The sequence below is a fragment of the Meles meles genome, chromosome 21 (genome assembly GCF_922984935.1).
Source record: "Meles meles chromosome 21, mMelMel3.1 paternal haplotype, whole genome shotgun sequence".
Classification (NCBI taxonomy): Eukaryota; Metazoa; Chordata; class Mammalia; order Carnivora; family Mustelidae; genus Meles; species Meles meles.
The window spans coordinates 8,846,377-8,860,937 of record NC_060086.1 but is presented as its reverse complement, the minus strand read 5'-3'; the positions used below and the strand labels follow the sequence as shown (position 1 = coordinate 8,860,937).

The 14,561-nt window shown below is 52.1% G+C and overlaps 1 protein-coding gene across 1 annotated transcript; it reads left to right on the top strand.

Moving 5' to 3' along the window:
• Window positions 1-399: 399 nt before the first annotated feature.
• Window positions 400-6,280, top strand: SERPINE1 (serpin family E member 1). Its single transcript, XM_045993338.1, has 9 exons — window positions 400-577; window positions 1,227-1,498; window positions 2,114-2,347; window positions 2,839-3,033; window positions 3,629-3,827; window positions 4,788-4,888; window positions 5,006-5,092; window positions 5,654-5,737; window positions 6,078-6,280. Exons 2-9 carry the CDS (start codon window positions 1,228-1,230, stop codon window positions 6,113-6,115), a joined length of 1,209 nt encoding a protein of 402 aa, XP_045849294.1. The 5' UTR covers window positions 400-577; window position 1,227; the 3' UTR covers window positions 6,116-6,280.
• Window positions 6,281-14,561: the final 8,281 nt, after the last annotated feature.

The following is a 14,561-nucleotide window of genomic DNA, read 5'->3' as shown; positions in this document are numbered from 1 at the left end:
CAAGAGTGGGGAGGCAACCTGTTTCTCCGAAAGAAAAAGAAGGAATGTAAACTGTTTCTCCCGCGCAGGTCATTGCAAACACGGGGTATTTGGGGCCGTCTGGGGTCAAGTTAGCAGATCATCTCAGATCATCTCAAAAGAGAAAGGCACAGGTAGAGGGGGGCAAGTCCAGGGAAGCCCTTGGGCCAAGGCAAGTAGGGTTTGCTCAGTTGTTCCTGACCCCTCTCACACGCGTATACGCACAGAGTAGCACGCACACACACGCCTCAGGGAGTCTGGCAGAGGGAGGTGTGCAAAGGGGGCCTGGCCGGACTTCCAGATCCAGAAAGTGGGTGGGGCTGAGCCATGAGTTCATCTATTTCCTGCCTACAGTGGTATAAAGGGAGGTAACAGGCTGCCGAGGAACACAGCTGCCTCTGGCTGCGGGGCCAAGAGCACTGTCAAGGGAGCCACACCCCCTCTGGGGCAGCAGAATCGCCACCGTCAGCAGCAGCCGCAGCAGCAGCAGCAGCAGCCGCAGCAGCAGCAGCAGCAGCAGGACAGACCAGCGATCACAAGGCACCTTTGAGAACTTCAGGTAAGAGAGAAAAAACCCAAACCTCTCCGTCTCTTCCTCGGATTAAGGACAAGAAGTCTCCTCTGCGAAACGCCTCCCACGAAATGCCCTCCATCCCCAATCCCCACTTTTCCTCTTTTCTCTCCACTGGAGACCCGCAGATCTGAGTTGATGTAAGGTGGCGGGGACTGGACCCACAACCTCCCCCCCCGCCCCCCCCGCCGCCCGGAAACAAGGGCCTGGATTCTCCGTCCTTCTGCATTAGGACTCCCTGCCCTCCTCTGGGAAGGGGCTTTTCATGTCTGCTAACTTGAATGAATGAATAGTGGTGAAAGCATTAGAAGAGAATTAAAAGCATTATGCAAATCAAAGGCAGTATTATACTTTAGGCTTTTGCCCTCCCCGCCCCCCCCAAAGGGAGAGACACTGCAGGCTGCTGCTGGGGGCTGCTGGAGTCCCAGAGGTAGAACAGCACCGGACTCCGTGGGGCTGAGACGGAGGGGAAAGGCTCAGAATCGGGGCCCTCAGGGTCTCTTCCTTGCGTTCAGGCATCACCCACCCAGGGCAAACACAGGGAGCCCTGGCCCCTGGCAAGGGGGCCCGTCTCCCCGCCCCACCCACCCCTCTTCCAGAACTCTCCCCTCACCAGATTCTTTTCCGCTTGCTCTAGGATGCAGACGTCTACAGTCTCTGCTTGCCTCGCCCTGGGCCTGGCCCTCATCTTTGGTGAAGCATCGGCCTCCTACCTCCAGCAGACGCGGGCGGCGGAACTGGCCACAGACTTCGGAGTGAAGGTGTTTAAGCAGGTGGCACAGGCCTCCAAGGACCGCAACATGGTTTTCTCCCCCTATGGGGTAGCCTCCGTCCTGGCCATGCTGCAGCTGACCACAGCAGGAGAGACCCGGCAGCAGATCCAAGAGGCCATGCGGTTCCAGATTGATGGTGAGAGAAGGGGCAGAGCGGGGGGGGGGGGGCGGGCGGGTGCTCCCCCTGTCTTCTCGGGACAGGGGCGTCACCAACCAGAAGCAGGGGGAAGGCCAGCCCCGGCTGAGCCGAGCCACCTCCTGGGCCCCATCTTCCTTGCGCACCCTGTGTCATGGGGCCTAGTCGGTCACCGGGAGTACAGGCCAGGGGATGTGGCTTACCACTTATTAACTGCACGACCTTCATCCCCTGTGGACCTGTTTCCTCATCTGCAAAATAGGGACAATAAAATTGTCTCCCACACAGAGCTGCCGTGAGGGTTCGAATTGCGCAGGTGAAATGCTTCTCATCGCTATGATGCCGATAAGAAAAAAATGTCGGGTTCACGACTTAAACGGAGAGAAAAATATTCAAACCCACAAAAGGGTAGGGACCTGAGATTTTTGAGCTTAAGAGGGAGATGAAGAAGAGATTAAGATTTGGAAGGACATCTCCCTCCAGAGGTCCCCAGGAAGCAGAATCGCCCCATCCAGACCGGCAGGATTGGGCCTCTCTAGTGGGGGAAGTTGGCCCAAAGGGGCGCCCTTGGCTCCACATAAGCTAACGTGTCCTCTCTGTCCTGTCCGGGCACAGAGAAGGGCATGGCACCTGCCCTCCGCCAACTGTACAAGGAACTCATGGGGCCGTGGAACAAGGACGAGATCAGCACTGCGGACGCCATCTTCGTCCAGCGGGATCTGAAGCTGGTTCACGGCTTCATGCCCTACTTCTTCAGGCTGTTCCGAACCACAGTCAAGCAGGTGGACTTCTCAGAGGTGGAGAGAGCCAGGTTCATTGTCAACGACTGGGTGAAGCGACACACAAAAGGTGAGCTGGCAGGGAGGGGAGGCTGGGCCCGAAGGCGCGCAGAGGAAGGGGATCTGGAAACAAATCCCCAGCACCCCAGCCTTTCCTTACCAGCACTCTAAGAATCAGAGCATCTCTGTTTTCATAAGTAGGCCCTCCCACGGGCTGTCTCTAAGGGTGCTCAAGAGGGCTGTGAGATGTCATTAGAATGGTAACGAGCACAAGAAGAATGCACAGCTCTCCCAGACGACAGCTTAGGGAGCAAAGCGAGAGAAAAGCCAAAGGTAGGGAAGACCTCGCTGAGTCTGATCCCCGACAGTATCCCAGCAGCAGAGTGTGTGCTGGGCGGGCAGCTCTCCCGAGACTCCTAGGAAGACGGAACAGGTGGAACACAGCTCACTTACACCCCTAGTCTGCCTCAAGGACACACATCCAATCTGAGGACTGAAGGGAACCCGCTAATAGGACTGAAACCTATCTGACCCTGTTACCGTTTCCTGGCTTTCTCGCAGGCATGATTGGCAACCTGCTGGGCAGAGGGACTGTGGACCAGCTGACGCGCCTGATGCTGGTGAATGCCCTCTACTTCAACGGCCAGTGGAAGACCCCCTTCCCCAAGTCGGGCACCCACCACCGCCTCTTCCACAAATCTGATGGCAGCACCGTCTCTGTGCCCATGATGGCTCAGACCAACAAGTTCAACTACAGTAAGTTCAAGACCTTCTTCCAAAAGTCCCAGCACTACTGTACCTCATTCCCCCCAGGTGATCCTCTCCCAGGGAGGAGAAAGTCCCGAATATAGCCCAGCTTTGCCAAAGACTCCTCAAGCAGGAGCTGTTGGGATAGCGGGAGCAGCCAAATGTAGCTTTAGCTCATGCAAGACAAAGCTGACATCCAGAAAGTCCCTCCAGCCCACACATGACCACCTGACCTCTGTCTCCAGTCCCTGAGTATTTCTAGTATGATAACAAAGGAGGGCTCACAAAGCCTGCAGGGGACAGGCCTGTACAGGTGGACACTAAGCTGAAGGAGAGAAGAATGAGGATGAATTAGTGGTTGGGTGTGGGGGACACAGGACTAAAGGCCAAGAAGCCCCGAAGGAGATAGGGCAACCAGACGACACTGAATTGGCAACAGAGGAGGGAAATGGGGATTAAAAACTGACTGGAGCCTCCAAAGCCTGGATAGAAAGCTGGCTTCCAGAAAGAGCGGAGGAGACCGAACTCGTTGAAAATCCAGTGCTGGGTGAGAACCACCAAAAGCAGAAGCCATTTTCAGTGCGCCAATCCGGTGTCTTCGCAGCTGAGTTTTCTACCCCCGACGGCCATTATTACGACATCCTGGAACTGCCCTATCACGGAGACACGCTAAGCATGTTCATTGCTGCTCCCTATGAAAAAGACGTGCCTCTTTCTGCCCTCACCAACATCCTGGATGCCCAGCTCATCAGCCAGTGGAAAGGGAATATGACCAGAAGGCTTCGCCTCCTGGTTCTGCCCAAGTAAGTCACCCCTCACTCTCACCATCCTTGCCAATCCCTCCCCAAACCCCCTCTATCTGCCCCCTCCTCTCCTCCAGGGCTCCCTGGAAGGCCCACCTCCAGTTTCCCAGATGTGACATTTGCAGGGCAGGGACATGTGTGGGAAGCTGATGGGAAACACTCTGGCCTGGGTTTGATTAAGATTCCGCTCATCCTCCCTCCTCCTGTTTCCACTGGAGGGCGGCGGGGAGTCATTCTAGACGGTGCCCCAACCCTGCCCACCCTCAATACGGGGCCAAAGCCAGCCGAAGGAAGAGCCAGAGAAATGGTGGAGGTGGGGGGCCAGATTGGCCTTTGAAAGACCCTTTCCCACCCGCCTCGGCTCAAGTCAACATCCAAACAATGGAGACAAAAGGAGCCCGAGCAGCTTCTAGCTGGCTTCCAAAAAAGGAGATTTTAAAAATCCTTCCGCAGAAGCAGAGAGGGCGGAGAAAGCTGAGGCCGGGTCATTCCGGAATTAGAGGGAAACCTCCCACCTCACTGATCCCAAATTTCCAGATGCTGTCATGCCAGGCTTGGGGAAAGGAGAGAATTTAGCTGGTTTGCATGCTCTTGCCCCGCCCCCACCCCCCCATCCCTATAAAGTGAAACCCGGAGGTAATGAGAGCCCTGATGGGAAGCAGGGGGGACCCAGAGCTGGAGTCCCCTTCAGAATTAGCTCCCGGGAACACAGTCTACAGACCAGGTTCCGGCAGAGGAGGCAGGGGGCGGGGGGACGGCAGGGAGATGGCAGACCATCTCCATGTTCATTTCTATTAGACCTTCCACACAGATTTGAGAAGACCAGCCTCCCTCCACTTTCACATCTGTCCCCATCCTGTCGGGCTGCCAGCCAGGCCCGGAGGGGGCTACACTGGCAGGGACTGGGAGAAGCTACAAGGGGAGGCCTGAGCCTGAGCCATTTCCTGCTCCTGTTTCCAGGTTCTCCCTGGAGAGCGAAGTCAACCTCCGGGGGCCCCTGGAGAACTTGGGGATGACTGACATGTTCAGGCCAAACCAGGCGGACTTCTCCAGTCTTTCAGGTAGGACAGTTTCCTTCCGCTTTCTTCCGCTGGTGGACTGTGGGGCCCCCAAGGGGACAAAGGGGTGTGCCTCTGAGAACCCCAGCTGACCTGCCCTGGGATGCGCTTGTGCTTCAGATCAAGAGGCACTGTACGTGTCCCAGGCGCTGCAGAAAGTGAAGATCGAGGTAAATGAGAGCGGCACGGTGGCGTCCTCCTCTACAGGTGAGTCAGGCTCAGGTGAGGCCTGGGGGGGTCTCCGCCCAAGGCTTCCAGGAGGGGCCTACATCTGGGATGAACCCCATGGCCCTGCTCTACCAGGCTCCCCTCATGGAGTGGCCTCCCCTCCTCGCCCTGATGCCAAGGGCATCGCCCCGACCCCAACAGTTTCTCAGCCGAGAAATTGGGCCCACTTGGCCTCGGAGCCCAGTCCCTGACCCGACAGCTCCAGAGATCCCCCGAAAGTGAAAAGCACATCCCCCCACCCCGCAAAGGAAGCCTGGCTTCTTCTCCCAGTGGCTGGTCAGCTTAAGGAACTTGCTCACCAAGACGCTCTACAAAGGCTTACATAAATGGTTGTTTGCGAGGAGCTGACAGGACTCGGCAAAACTCCTGGAGGCAACCAGGGCTCCGAGGATTTCCCGCAACTGTTAAGGCTCACAGCCAAGCCTCCTAGACACCCCCCAGGGCTACCATCAGAAGGCTGGTGTCAGGGCATCCCTGCTGATCAGTCCAGGCGCCGGCGCCCAGTCCCTCTGTTCTAGAACCTTGTTCCTTCTCTCTTAGCCATCATCGTCTCAGCCCGAATGGCTCCCGAGGAGATCATCATGGACAGACCCTTCCTCTTCGTGGTGCGGCACAACCCCACAGGTGAGCCGAGGCCGCGATGCTCCCCTGCCCTCTCCCCCGGCCCCCTGCCCCCGCCCCATCTTCTCCCCTCAGGCGCCAGTCTAGACAGGTATAGACACTCCCTTCTACCCCGGGAGGACTCCAGACAAAGAATCCAGAGCTCTGGTTCACCTCCTCCATTCAGGGACAACGCTCTGTCACCAACAGAGCACCGTGCCAGGACCCCAGCCCTAGCTTAGTCACAACAGCAGCTGTGACTCCTGACAGCTCACTCACGTTCTCGGTTCATCCATAAACATGGGGTTGCGTGAGCCGTGCCTTTTCTTCCCGTTCTCATCTCCCACGCATCTTCCATCCTCAGGAACGGTCCTTTTCATGGGCCAAGTGATGGAACCCTGACGGTGAGAACAGCAGCCCTCATCTGGGACAGAACTGGAGATACATCCAAGAAGAAGGAACTCTAAAGGAAAAAAAAAATATTTTAACTAATTTTTCTGGAGAAAAAGAAGGCATTTGCCCTTTAGGGAAAAACAAAACAAAACAACAACAACAACAACAACAAAAACCCCCAAAAAAGGTAAATCTTTCGAATCTGCATCCCAGACCTCAGCCTCTCCCAGGAATGGGGAAGAGGACCTTTCAGTAAAACTCCACGGTGGAGCCCCCCCGGAGAGACCTCGGAAGCACAGCCGGGTCTCCACACCAGACTGTAAACCTCGGACAACCACTGGCGCAGCTGCTCTGCCCGTCCGGGTCTGCAGACCTGGACCCCGCCGAGACCCCGGCAGGATGGCACCCCAAGGCTTGCGGGAGCTTTTGTGTGCTTGGTGGAAACGATTTGTGTTCCAGGCACGTAGCTGTCACTCTTGCACTGTCTGCCACTGCTGAGGAGTCTGGCGGCGGGCCAAAGAAGGCCAGTGGGAGAGGCACCCTTTCTGTTCGAGGTCTGCACGGCCCCAGATCAGAGGGTCTCGTGGCCCCGGGCGGAGACCCGCCCTGACCTGGCCGTCGCCCTCCCCAGAAACAGTGTGCATATATTATTTTGGAGTGTAGGTGACTTGTTTACTCATAGGAGCAGGTTTCTGCTTCCCACTAACTTTATTTTGCAGGAATGGAGGAAGAGAAGTGAGATGCGCGCCTGGTTCTTGGCTCTAATCTCCCGGTGGGGAGGGTGGGATGCCAGGGGTATGCTTGGGTATTTAATCACATCCTTGTCCTTGTGTGCTTGTGAGAGAGAAAGAGGACTCTCAAGAAAAACGTAGTCTATGAATTTGCTTGTCATGTTCCTTGGTGGTCTGTGTCTTTCCTCTCAGGAGTCTGGCCCCTTGACTAGCTGCCCCTCTGGGCGGCAAGCTTGGTGGGACCCACACTGCCCCCTTGTGGCTTCCTGAGCCTCGTGGCTCCTCTCCCGTCCTGGCCCTTCTACTAGATGGCGAAGACCCCCGCCAAGATGATCTAACTTTAGGGACCAAAAGGATGTGGTGGGTCAGAGAGATTACAGCGAGGACAGCGTGCTTTCAAAATTTTCCAATATATTTAGGAACAGGAGAGCAAGGGGCTGCACGACCTAACAGGACAGAACTTTCCCCAATTACAGGGTGATTCACAGCCGCATTGGTGACTCACTTCGATGTGTCATTTCCGGCTGCTGTGTGCGAGCAGTGGACACGTGAGAGAGGGGGAGAGAGATTGAGAGAGAGAGAGGAGAATGAGAGAGACCACGAGCTCGGACTTAACTACCCTAGCTAGATAATCTTTCTGAAAGCCAGCGAGCTAGGGGGCATGGTATGAAGACCCAGTTCGTTGAAGAATTGCACATAGATGTTGAATGAATGAATGTAACCCAAACAGGACCCTAATCACCTCCCCCTCAAGCCCCCCCCCCCCATTGGTCTTCAGTGAAAAATCTTTGTTCTTTGTTTGTTTGTTTCTCTTAATGCACTGGACAGTGACAGCTACACATAGTCCCCATAAGGATACCCAAGTGTGGGGTCCAACATTCTTGAAGTTGTGTTGAATCATATGCTTTTTCACTTTTGATATATAAACAAGTAAAATATTTTTTAAAAATAATAAAATAAGTTAATTAAAATATTCCAAAAGAGTCCCTGTGTTTACTTCCCACGTTTCACACAGTAGAAAGTCAGAATCCCATCAGGTAAAGGGGATCTTTATGAAATGTATGCCCACAAGCCCAAGGCACAAAGACCTGCCCTGGGGGAGTCCATGGGGCTGACCACCGGGCCTCTGAAAGAAGGCACACAGGCCATGTTGTGTAGGGCATAATTCTCCCCCTGGGCGTCACCCTCTAAAAGGAAAGAGGGGTCCCCCCCAACACCTTCCACCTGCCCTGACACCTGCTCGTGTGCACTGTCCCTGGGGGCTCCCATCTCAGTTCATGCCATTGCCTTCCCTGCCAAATGCCCTCACCCCTGCACCCACCCCACTCCCAGACCAAGCCCGGTTCCTTGACCTGGCGCTCCCCACGAGTGACCTGGTCCAGACCATCACTCTCTACCTGCCATTTAGCAAGATTTCTTTTTCCGGACGGGTAACAGTGCTCGTATTCATGTGTGCTCTTTAGCTCTAAGTATACCATCCCCATGTACAGGTCGGGTTCCTCTGGAAACAAGACTCTTTTGTGATATAGACTCTTAATATCCTCCTTAAAACGACATCCTGGAAAGTCTTTTATTCTGTTCCTCTAGTCTCTTGAAGGCTCTTGCCAGGGGACATACCTCCCCCAATTAGTTTCTGTTCATATCTTCAAAAACATAATCTTTTAAGCTGAAAAAAAAAAATACCAAGAACTAGCCATCGGAATTGTATGCTGTCCAGCTCCAGAACCCTAAGACAGGCGTGATAGATCAGCCCCCTGGAAACCTAGGTCTTTTCTCTCTCTCTCTCTCTTTTTAATTTTTATTTATTTTAAGGAATCTCTGTGCCCAGCGTGGGGCTTGAACTCATGAACTCATGATCGAGAGTGTGAGCCAGACCCTAGGTCTTATCTTTTTTTTTTTTAAGATTTTTTTTTATTTGACAGGCAGAGATCACAAGCAAGCAGAGAGGCAGGCAGAGAGAGAGGGAGGAAGCAGGCTCCCTGCTGAGCAGAGAGCCGGATTCGATGCGGGGCTGGATCCCAGGACCCTGAGATCATGACCTGAGCCAAAGGCAGAGGCTTTAACCCACTGAGCCACCCAGGTGCCAACCCCCCCCCCCCCCAGTCTTGTCTTAATAGGAACTGATTACCATCTGGGGGCTTGTTCAAAATGCCCTCTAACAGTTAATAGGCAGTGAGTTCTCCATCACTGGAAGGGTTTAAGGACAGCCAGGATGATTTCTTGGTGGCGCTAGCATCTGCAGGCAGGGTATACTTTTTAAAACGTATATTTTAATTGAAATTTAATTTTAGGTGTCAGGTGACTTGTGTAAGGGATACCAAACACAAGCTCATAGGAAGACACTCAGTTTGAAAGGTAAAAATAGGAACTTAATTGGTCCCCAGTTTCTTCGGTGTTCTTTTAGTACTTCGTTAAGCATTTATAAGCATATTTAAAATATTCTTCACTTTCACACAAATGAGATCATTATACACACACACGCAGAGTGTTCGGCAACTGGCTTTATTTACCCAATGATACAGCCTACACACCTGTCCCTCCTCCCCTTTACCAGTTGCATATATGGACACACTTTAATTCCTAAGCCCCCGTGGATGGATTTTGGTGGTTCCATGGTTTTATTGTCATTTTTGTTACCAGCAAGGCTGGGATGCACATGCATCCCAGTGCACGTGTGCTCGCGCGTCCAAAGGATAGTTTCCTAGCAGCGGAACTAAGGATCTTTCGAGAACCTCTCAACCCTGCAGTCATGTGACTCTGGTAATACAAACATTCTCAAAAGGCACAGACAGTCAAAAGTGATCATTCTGCCTGTTTAGAATCTTACTTCTTCTCAAGCTTAAATAAGCCTTCACAACTTTCCTAAATAAGCCCACTGGTGTGAATAAAGATAGATTTCAGGCCTTGAACTAAAGGAACCTTCACATTATAATTTTCTCTAAATTGTGTTAGACTTCCTTGGAGCGAGTTTAGATTATGATGTTAATCCAGAAAGGGCATTCATTCAGCCTACTCGCTCCCCAATCATTCAACATTTGCTGAAGGGCTTCTCCCTGACCCTGTCGTTCCTGTTTCCCTCTAGAGGGACAGTTAGGGACCTCCTTGGCTGCCTCCAATATGGTGCTGTAACATGTTCAAAGAGGATGTGGTTGCTTAGCACCTTCTCCTTATGGATTCTTGTCTTTGTTTTTGTTTTTTTTAAAGATTTTATTTATTTATTTGACAGACAGAGATCACAAGTAGGCAGAGAGGCAGGCAGAGAGAGAAGGGGAAGCAGGCTCCCCGCCAAGCAGAGAGCTGGATGCGGGGCTCAATCCCAGGACCCCGTGATCATGACCTGAGCTGAAGGCAGAGGCTTTAACCCACTGAGCCACCCAGGTACCCCGGATTCTTGTTTTTGGATTCACCTTTTTTTTCAGATTTCTCTTCTCCCCAAGGGTCCATAGAGTATGAGGGGCCCCAAAGCCCAATCAAACCTGGTCTTCCTCTCTCCTTAGAAAGCCAATGGATTAACTATACTGGAATTAAAATGTAAATTTTGGAAGGAGGGAAGGAAGGAAGGAAGGAGATGGAGGGAAGGATGGGGGAAAGGAAAGGAGACCCACTGAAGCTACTCTTAGTTTCAGAAAGATGCTCTCAACCTCAGTGAGTGCCCCATCTTTCCTTTCCAATTCTCTGGCAAGCTCTGTGGGACCAAGATGGACTAGAAACTCATCACAGAACTAGAGAAAGGGAGCCATAGAGGCCAGTTGGCCTGCTTCTAACTGGCTCAGACCAGAGATGCCCAAACTAGACGTGGCCTGGTCCAGTTCATGAGATCACTGAGATTTGTAGCCAGAACTTAAGCTGGTACTAAAGTATTCCTCTTCATGCAAGCATAGGTCCCTCCCTTTGGCGTTGTAACGGGGAGCTGGAGTCTTGACGGTAATGACCCAAGAATGTAAGGGTACAGGGACCCAGATAGATCTTCTGTCCTCTTTACCTCTGAAAATAAGACCGATTCCATGTACTGGCCTGATTGTGGAGGATTTACCCATCGGTAACAGCTTTGCTCAGAAACCAAGAGCATCTCAAAAAGCAGAGCAAGTTAGCCTGGTTTGACAGGGTACAGTTCAAAAAACCATCCATCCCTGCTGAGAAGTCTCAGAAGAGAAGGGTTCATCAGAAGGCCTCACCCCCGCAGAAAGAGTTTGCTCCGGGAGGTGCCCTATTTAACTGTGCCCTCTGCTTTTCTCAGATATTTTGGGGACAGAGATGATGATGCGGCCCTCACAGTACAAAGCCTGCCCGCCCCTGCCTGGCTTCACCCGGGGCCCCCCTCCTCCACCCCTCCAAATCTCTCTTCCTCCATCTCTTTAGAAATGAAAAGCCAACAAGATCTGCTTCCAGCCATCATTACTGCACATTTCTTATAAACCTCACACAGTGGAATTATTTATCTGCCCACGTGTGGGCAATGAGTATGACTCATTCTGTAAATCCCTCCATGGTAAAAATATTCCATCAGAATGAAACTTGTCAAGGAGACACCATCTGTTTTCCAAGCCACTCTTTTTTTTTTTTTTTTTTTTTAGGTGGTTCCTCAAGTAAGTTTCGTTGTAATAGTAGCAAATGCTTATGTGGAGATGAGGAAACCAGGCAGAGAGGGGTGGAGAAACTTGTCATTGTTATTATTATTACTGTTATTATTATTATTATTACTATGATTACATAACAGCCCAGATGTCTCTGTGCTCTTTGTTACACTGTGCCGTCCCTCTCAGTGGCATTTGTGAACACAGGTCTCCCTGCCCCCATGTGCCAGCCACCAGCACGCCCTTACACCTCGGCCTTCAACCTGCACACACCCCCGTCCTACCACCACAGAGCCTTTTCCTTTATTCCCCAGCCACCAGATGTCGCTTTGACTCCAGTGGAAAGCTCTTCTTGAAGCAAAGCAGCTGTAGCTTCTGCCCAAATCTGGCCAAGTTTGAACCCCATACGATTTGACAAGTATTTATTTAAAAGCTTAACTTGATACTGGATACTGTGAAGTCTTTTCAAAAGCATAAGCGAGGGGCGCCTGGGTGGCTCAGTGGGTTAAGCCGCTGCCTTCGGCTCAGGTCATGATCTCAGGGTCCTGGGATCCAGCCGTGCATCGGGCTCTCTGCTCGGCAGGGAGCCTGCTTCCCTCTCTCTCTCTGTGCCTGCCTCTCTGCCTACTTGTGATCTCTCTCTCTCGCTGTCAAATAAATAAATAAAATCTTTAAAAAAAAATAAAATAAAATAAAAAAGCATAAGTGATTTTTCTTACTATCTTACCTAAGGAGAGTAGATGCCAAAAAGCTGAAATGCTACCTGAGTCCCTGCCAAAGACGGGTGAAGGGAACACTGTCAAAATGATCGCCAGGGCCTACGTCGGAGGATAAGCCTCACCAGGAGTGGGCGCTTGATGGAAACTTACAGGATGGAAACTTACAGGAGGAATAAGGTGGGCTTGGGTCTGTGGGACAGGAATGGTAGCGCATTTCAGAAAACAGCGAGAACAAAATGACAAAGGAACAGTGTTACCAAGTCACGTTCAAGGCACACACCTGAGGAGGAAGTCCCAAGTCACCAGGCTGGCCTTCAGACTGCTGCCTCTCTCCTCCGATAACCCAGCCAATCAACTCTCCCCCTCTTTGAAACACCCTCTCCTGATCTAGTCAGGCAAGTCTGGCCTCTGTCTTCTTCTTTTTTTTAATTTTATTCATTTATTTGACAGAGATCACAAGTAGGCAGAGAGGCAGGCGGGGTGGGGGGGAAACAGGCTCCCCACTGAGCAGAGAGCCCCACACAGGCCTCGATCCCAGGAGCCTGAGATCATGACCAGAGTGGAAGGCAGAGGCTTAACCCACTGAGCCACCCAGGCGCCCATGGCCTCTGTCTTTTGAGTCAACCATGCTTTCTTGTTATCCTTCATGTCCCAGGATTATAGTCTGCAAGACTACGAAAAGGTGACATTGACCAGGGTGGGAAGCCAAAAGATGGGAAACCAAAAGTTCCCACCTTCAGAGGAACACGAAGGAAGGACGTCAGTGAAGCTTGATGATGTCAGAGATGACGATGGAATTTTCTTTTTTAAAAAAAATTTTTATTGGGGTGCCTGGGTGGCTCAGTGGTTAAGTGCGTCTGCCTTCAGCTCAGGTCATGATTCCAGGGTCCTGGGATCGGGCCCTGCATCGGGCTCTCTGATCAGGAGGGAGCCTGCTTCCCCTCTCTCTCTCTCTCTCTGCCTGACTCTCTCTCTACTTGTGATCTCTGTCTTTTTTAAAAAGTTTATTTATTTGAGAGAGAGCGAGAGAGAGCAAGAGAGCATAAGCAGGGGGAGCTGCAGAGGGACAAGGAGAAGCAGGCTTCCTGCTGAAGGAAGCCCGATGTGGGGCTCGATCCCAGGACTCCAGGATCATAACCTGAGCTGAAGGCCAGTGTTCAGCCAACTGAGCCACCCAGGCACCCCAACAATGGAATTTTTGAATCGGGGATCCCGTGTACACTTATTCAACCAATGCTGGGTATCTGCTGCTGTCAGTTACCGTGCTGGGCACAGTAGAAACAGCAAAAGAAGTAACCACTATATTGGACATGCTACCGCCATATACAAAATGAGATTGTAGCATATGTTGGATGAGAAATGGAAACACCTAGATTTGAGGACCGTGGGTACCAATCATAATGGATGCCAGTCCACAAGTACTATGCGGGAGGATGCCAGGAAGAAAGAAGAGATGAATAAGATTCCATCCTTGGGGGCACCTGGGTGGCTCAGTGGGTTAAAGCCTCTGCTTTCGGCTCAGGTCATGATCCCAGGGTCCTGGGATCGAGCCCCGCATCTGGCTCTCTGCTCAGTGGGGAGCCTGCTTCCCTTCCTCTCTCTCTGGCTGCCTCTCTGCCTACCTGTGATCTCTGTCTGTCAAGTAAATAAATAAAATCTTAAAAAAAAAAAAAGATTCTATCCTTGAAGGAGCTTCCAATCCAGTGGAAGAGACAAGGTGGCTTACAGGTGCAGCCAGTGGATGATACGGCATGCTTACCAAGGTTACCAGAGTCCTTAGTTCCCAGGAACAGAAACCAACTCTAGCTAAGGGGAGCACCGAAGGAAACTGGGGACCTCAGGGAATTGCCGGGAGAGCCAGAGAAAGAGAGGGAGATCTCGAACTACAGACAGCACCCCCCAAATCACACCGGTGCCAGTCCCTGACCTCCACTGGGTACAGGACACTGTCATTGGTGCCACTGTACTGGCGCCCTAAGTTTCCATCCTCTGACCCTCCGCCAGAGTCTTACCTCCCCTCCATCACCTCATTCCTTCCCAGTCCATAGTCTGGGCAGATGTGTGGGCTGGCCGAATCCAATGATCATGCCAAGGGTGTGGTCCCAAAGAAGGCTGCATAAGCGAATGTCAGGAAATTTCACACGCTTCTGTGAACTGCCACACATGCAAATGGGAGGTTGTTCTGTCTCCCCCTAGACTCATAAGGTGGGATTCCTAAACCTTAGGAAGTGGGGTTAGAGCCTGGAAGGCAAAAGAGAATGGCAAACATCTATGGGAGAAGGTATTCTAACTGTCCAGACTCTTAGGAACAGTACATGGTAAGATCCCAGCTGCTCAGTGAAAAAACAAACAAGTCGGGGTGCCTGGGTGGCTCAGTGGGTTGAGCCTCTGCCTTCGGCTCGGGTCCTGATCTCAGGGTCCTGGGATCGGG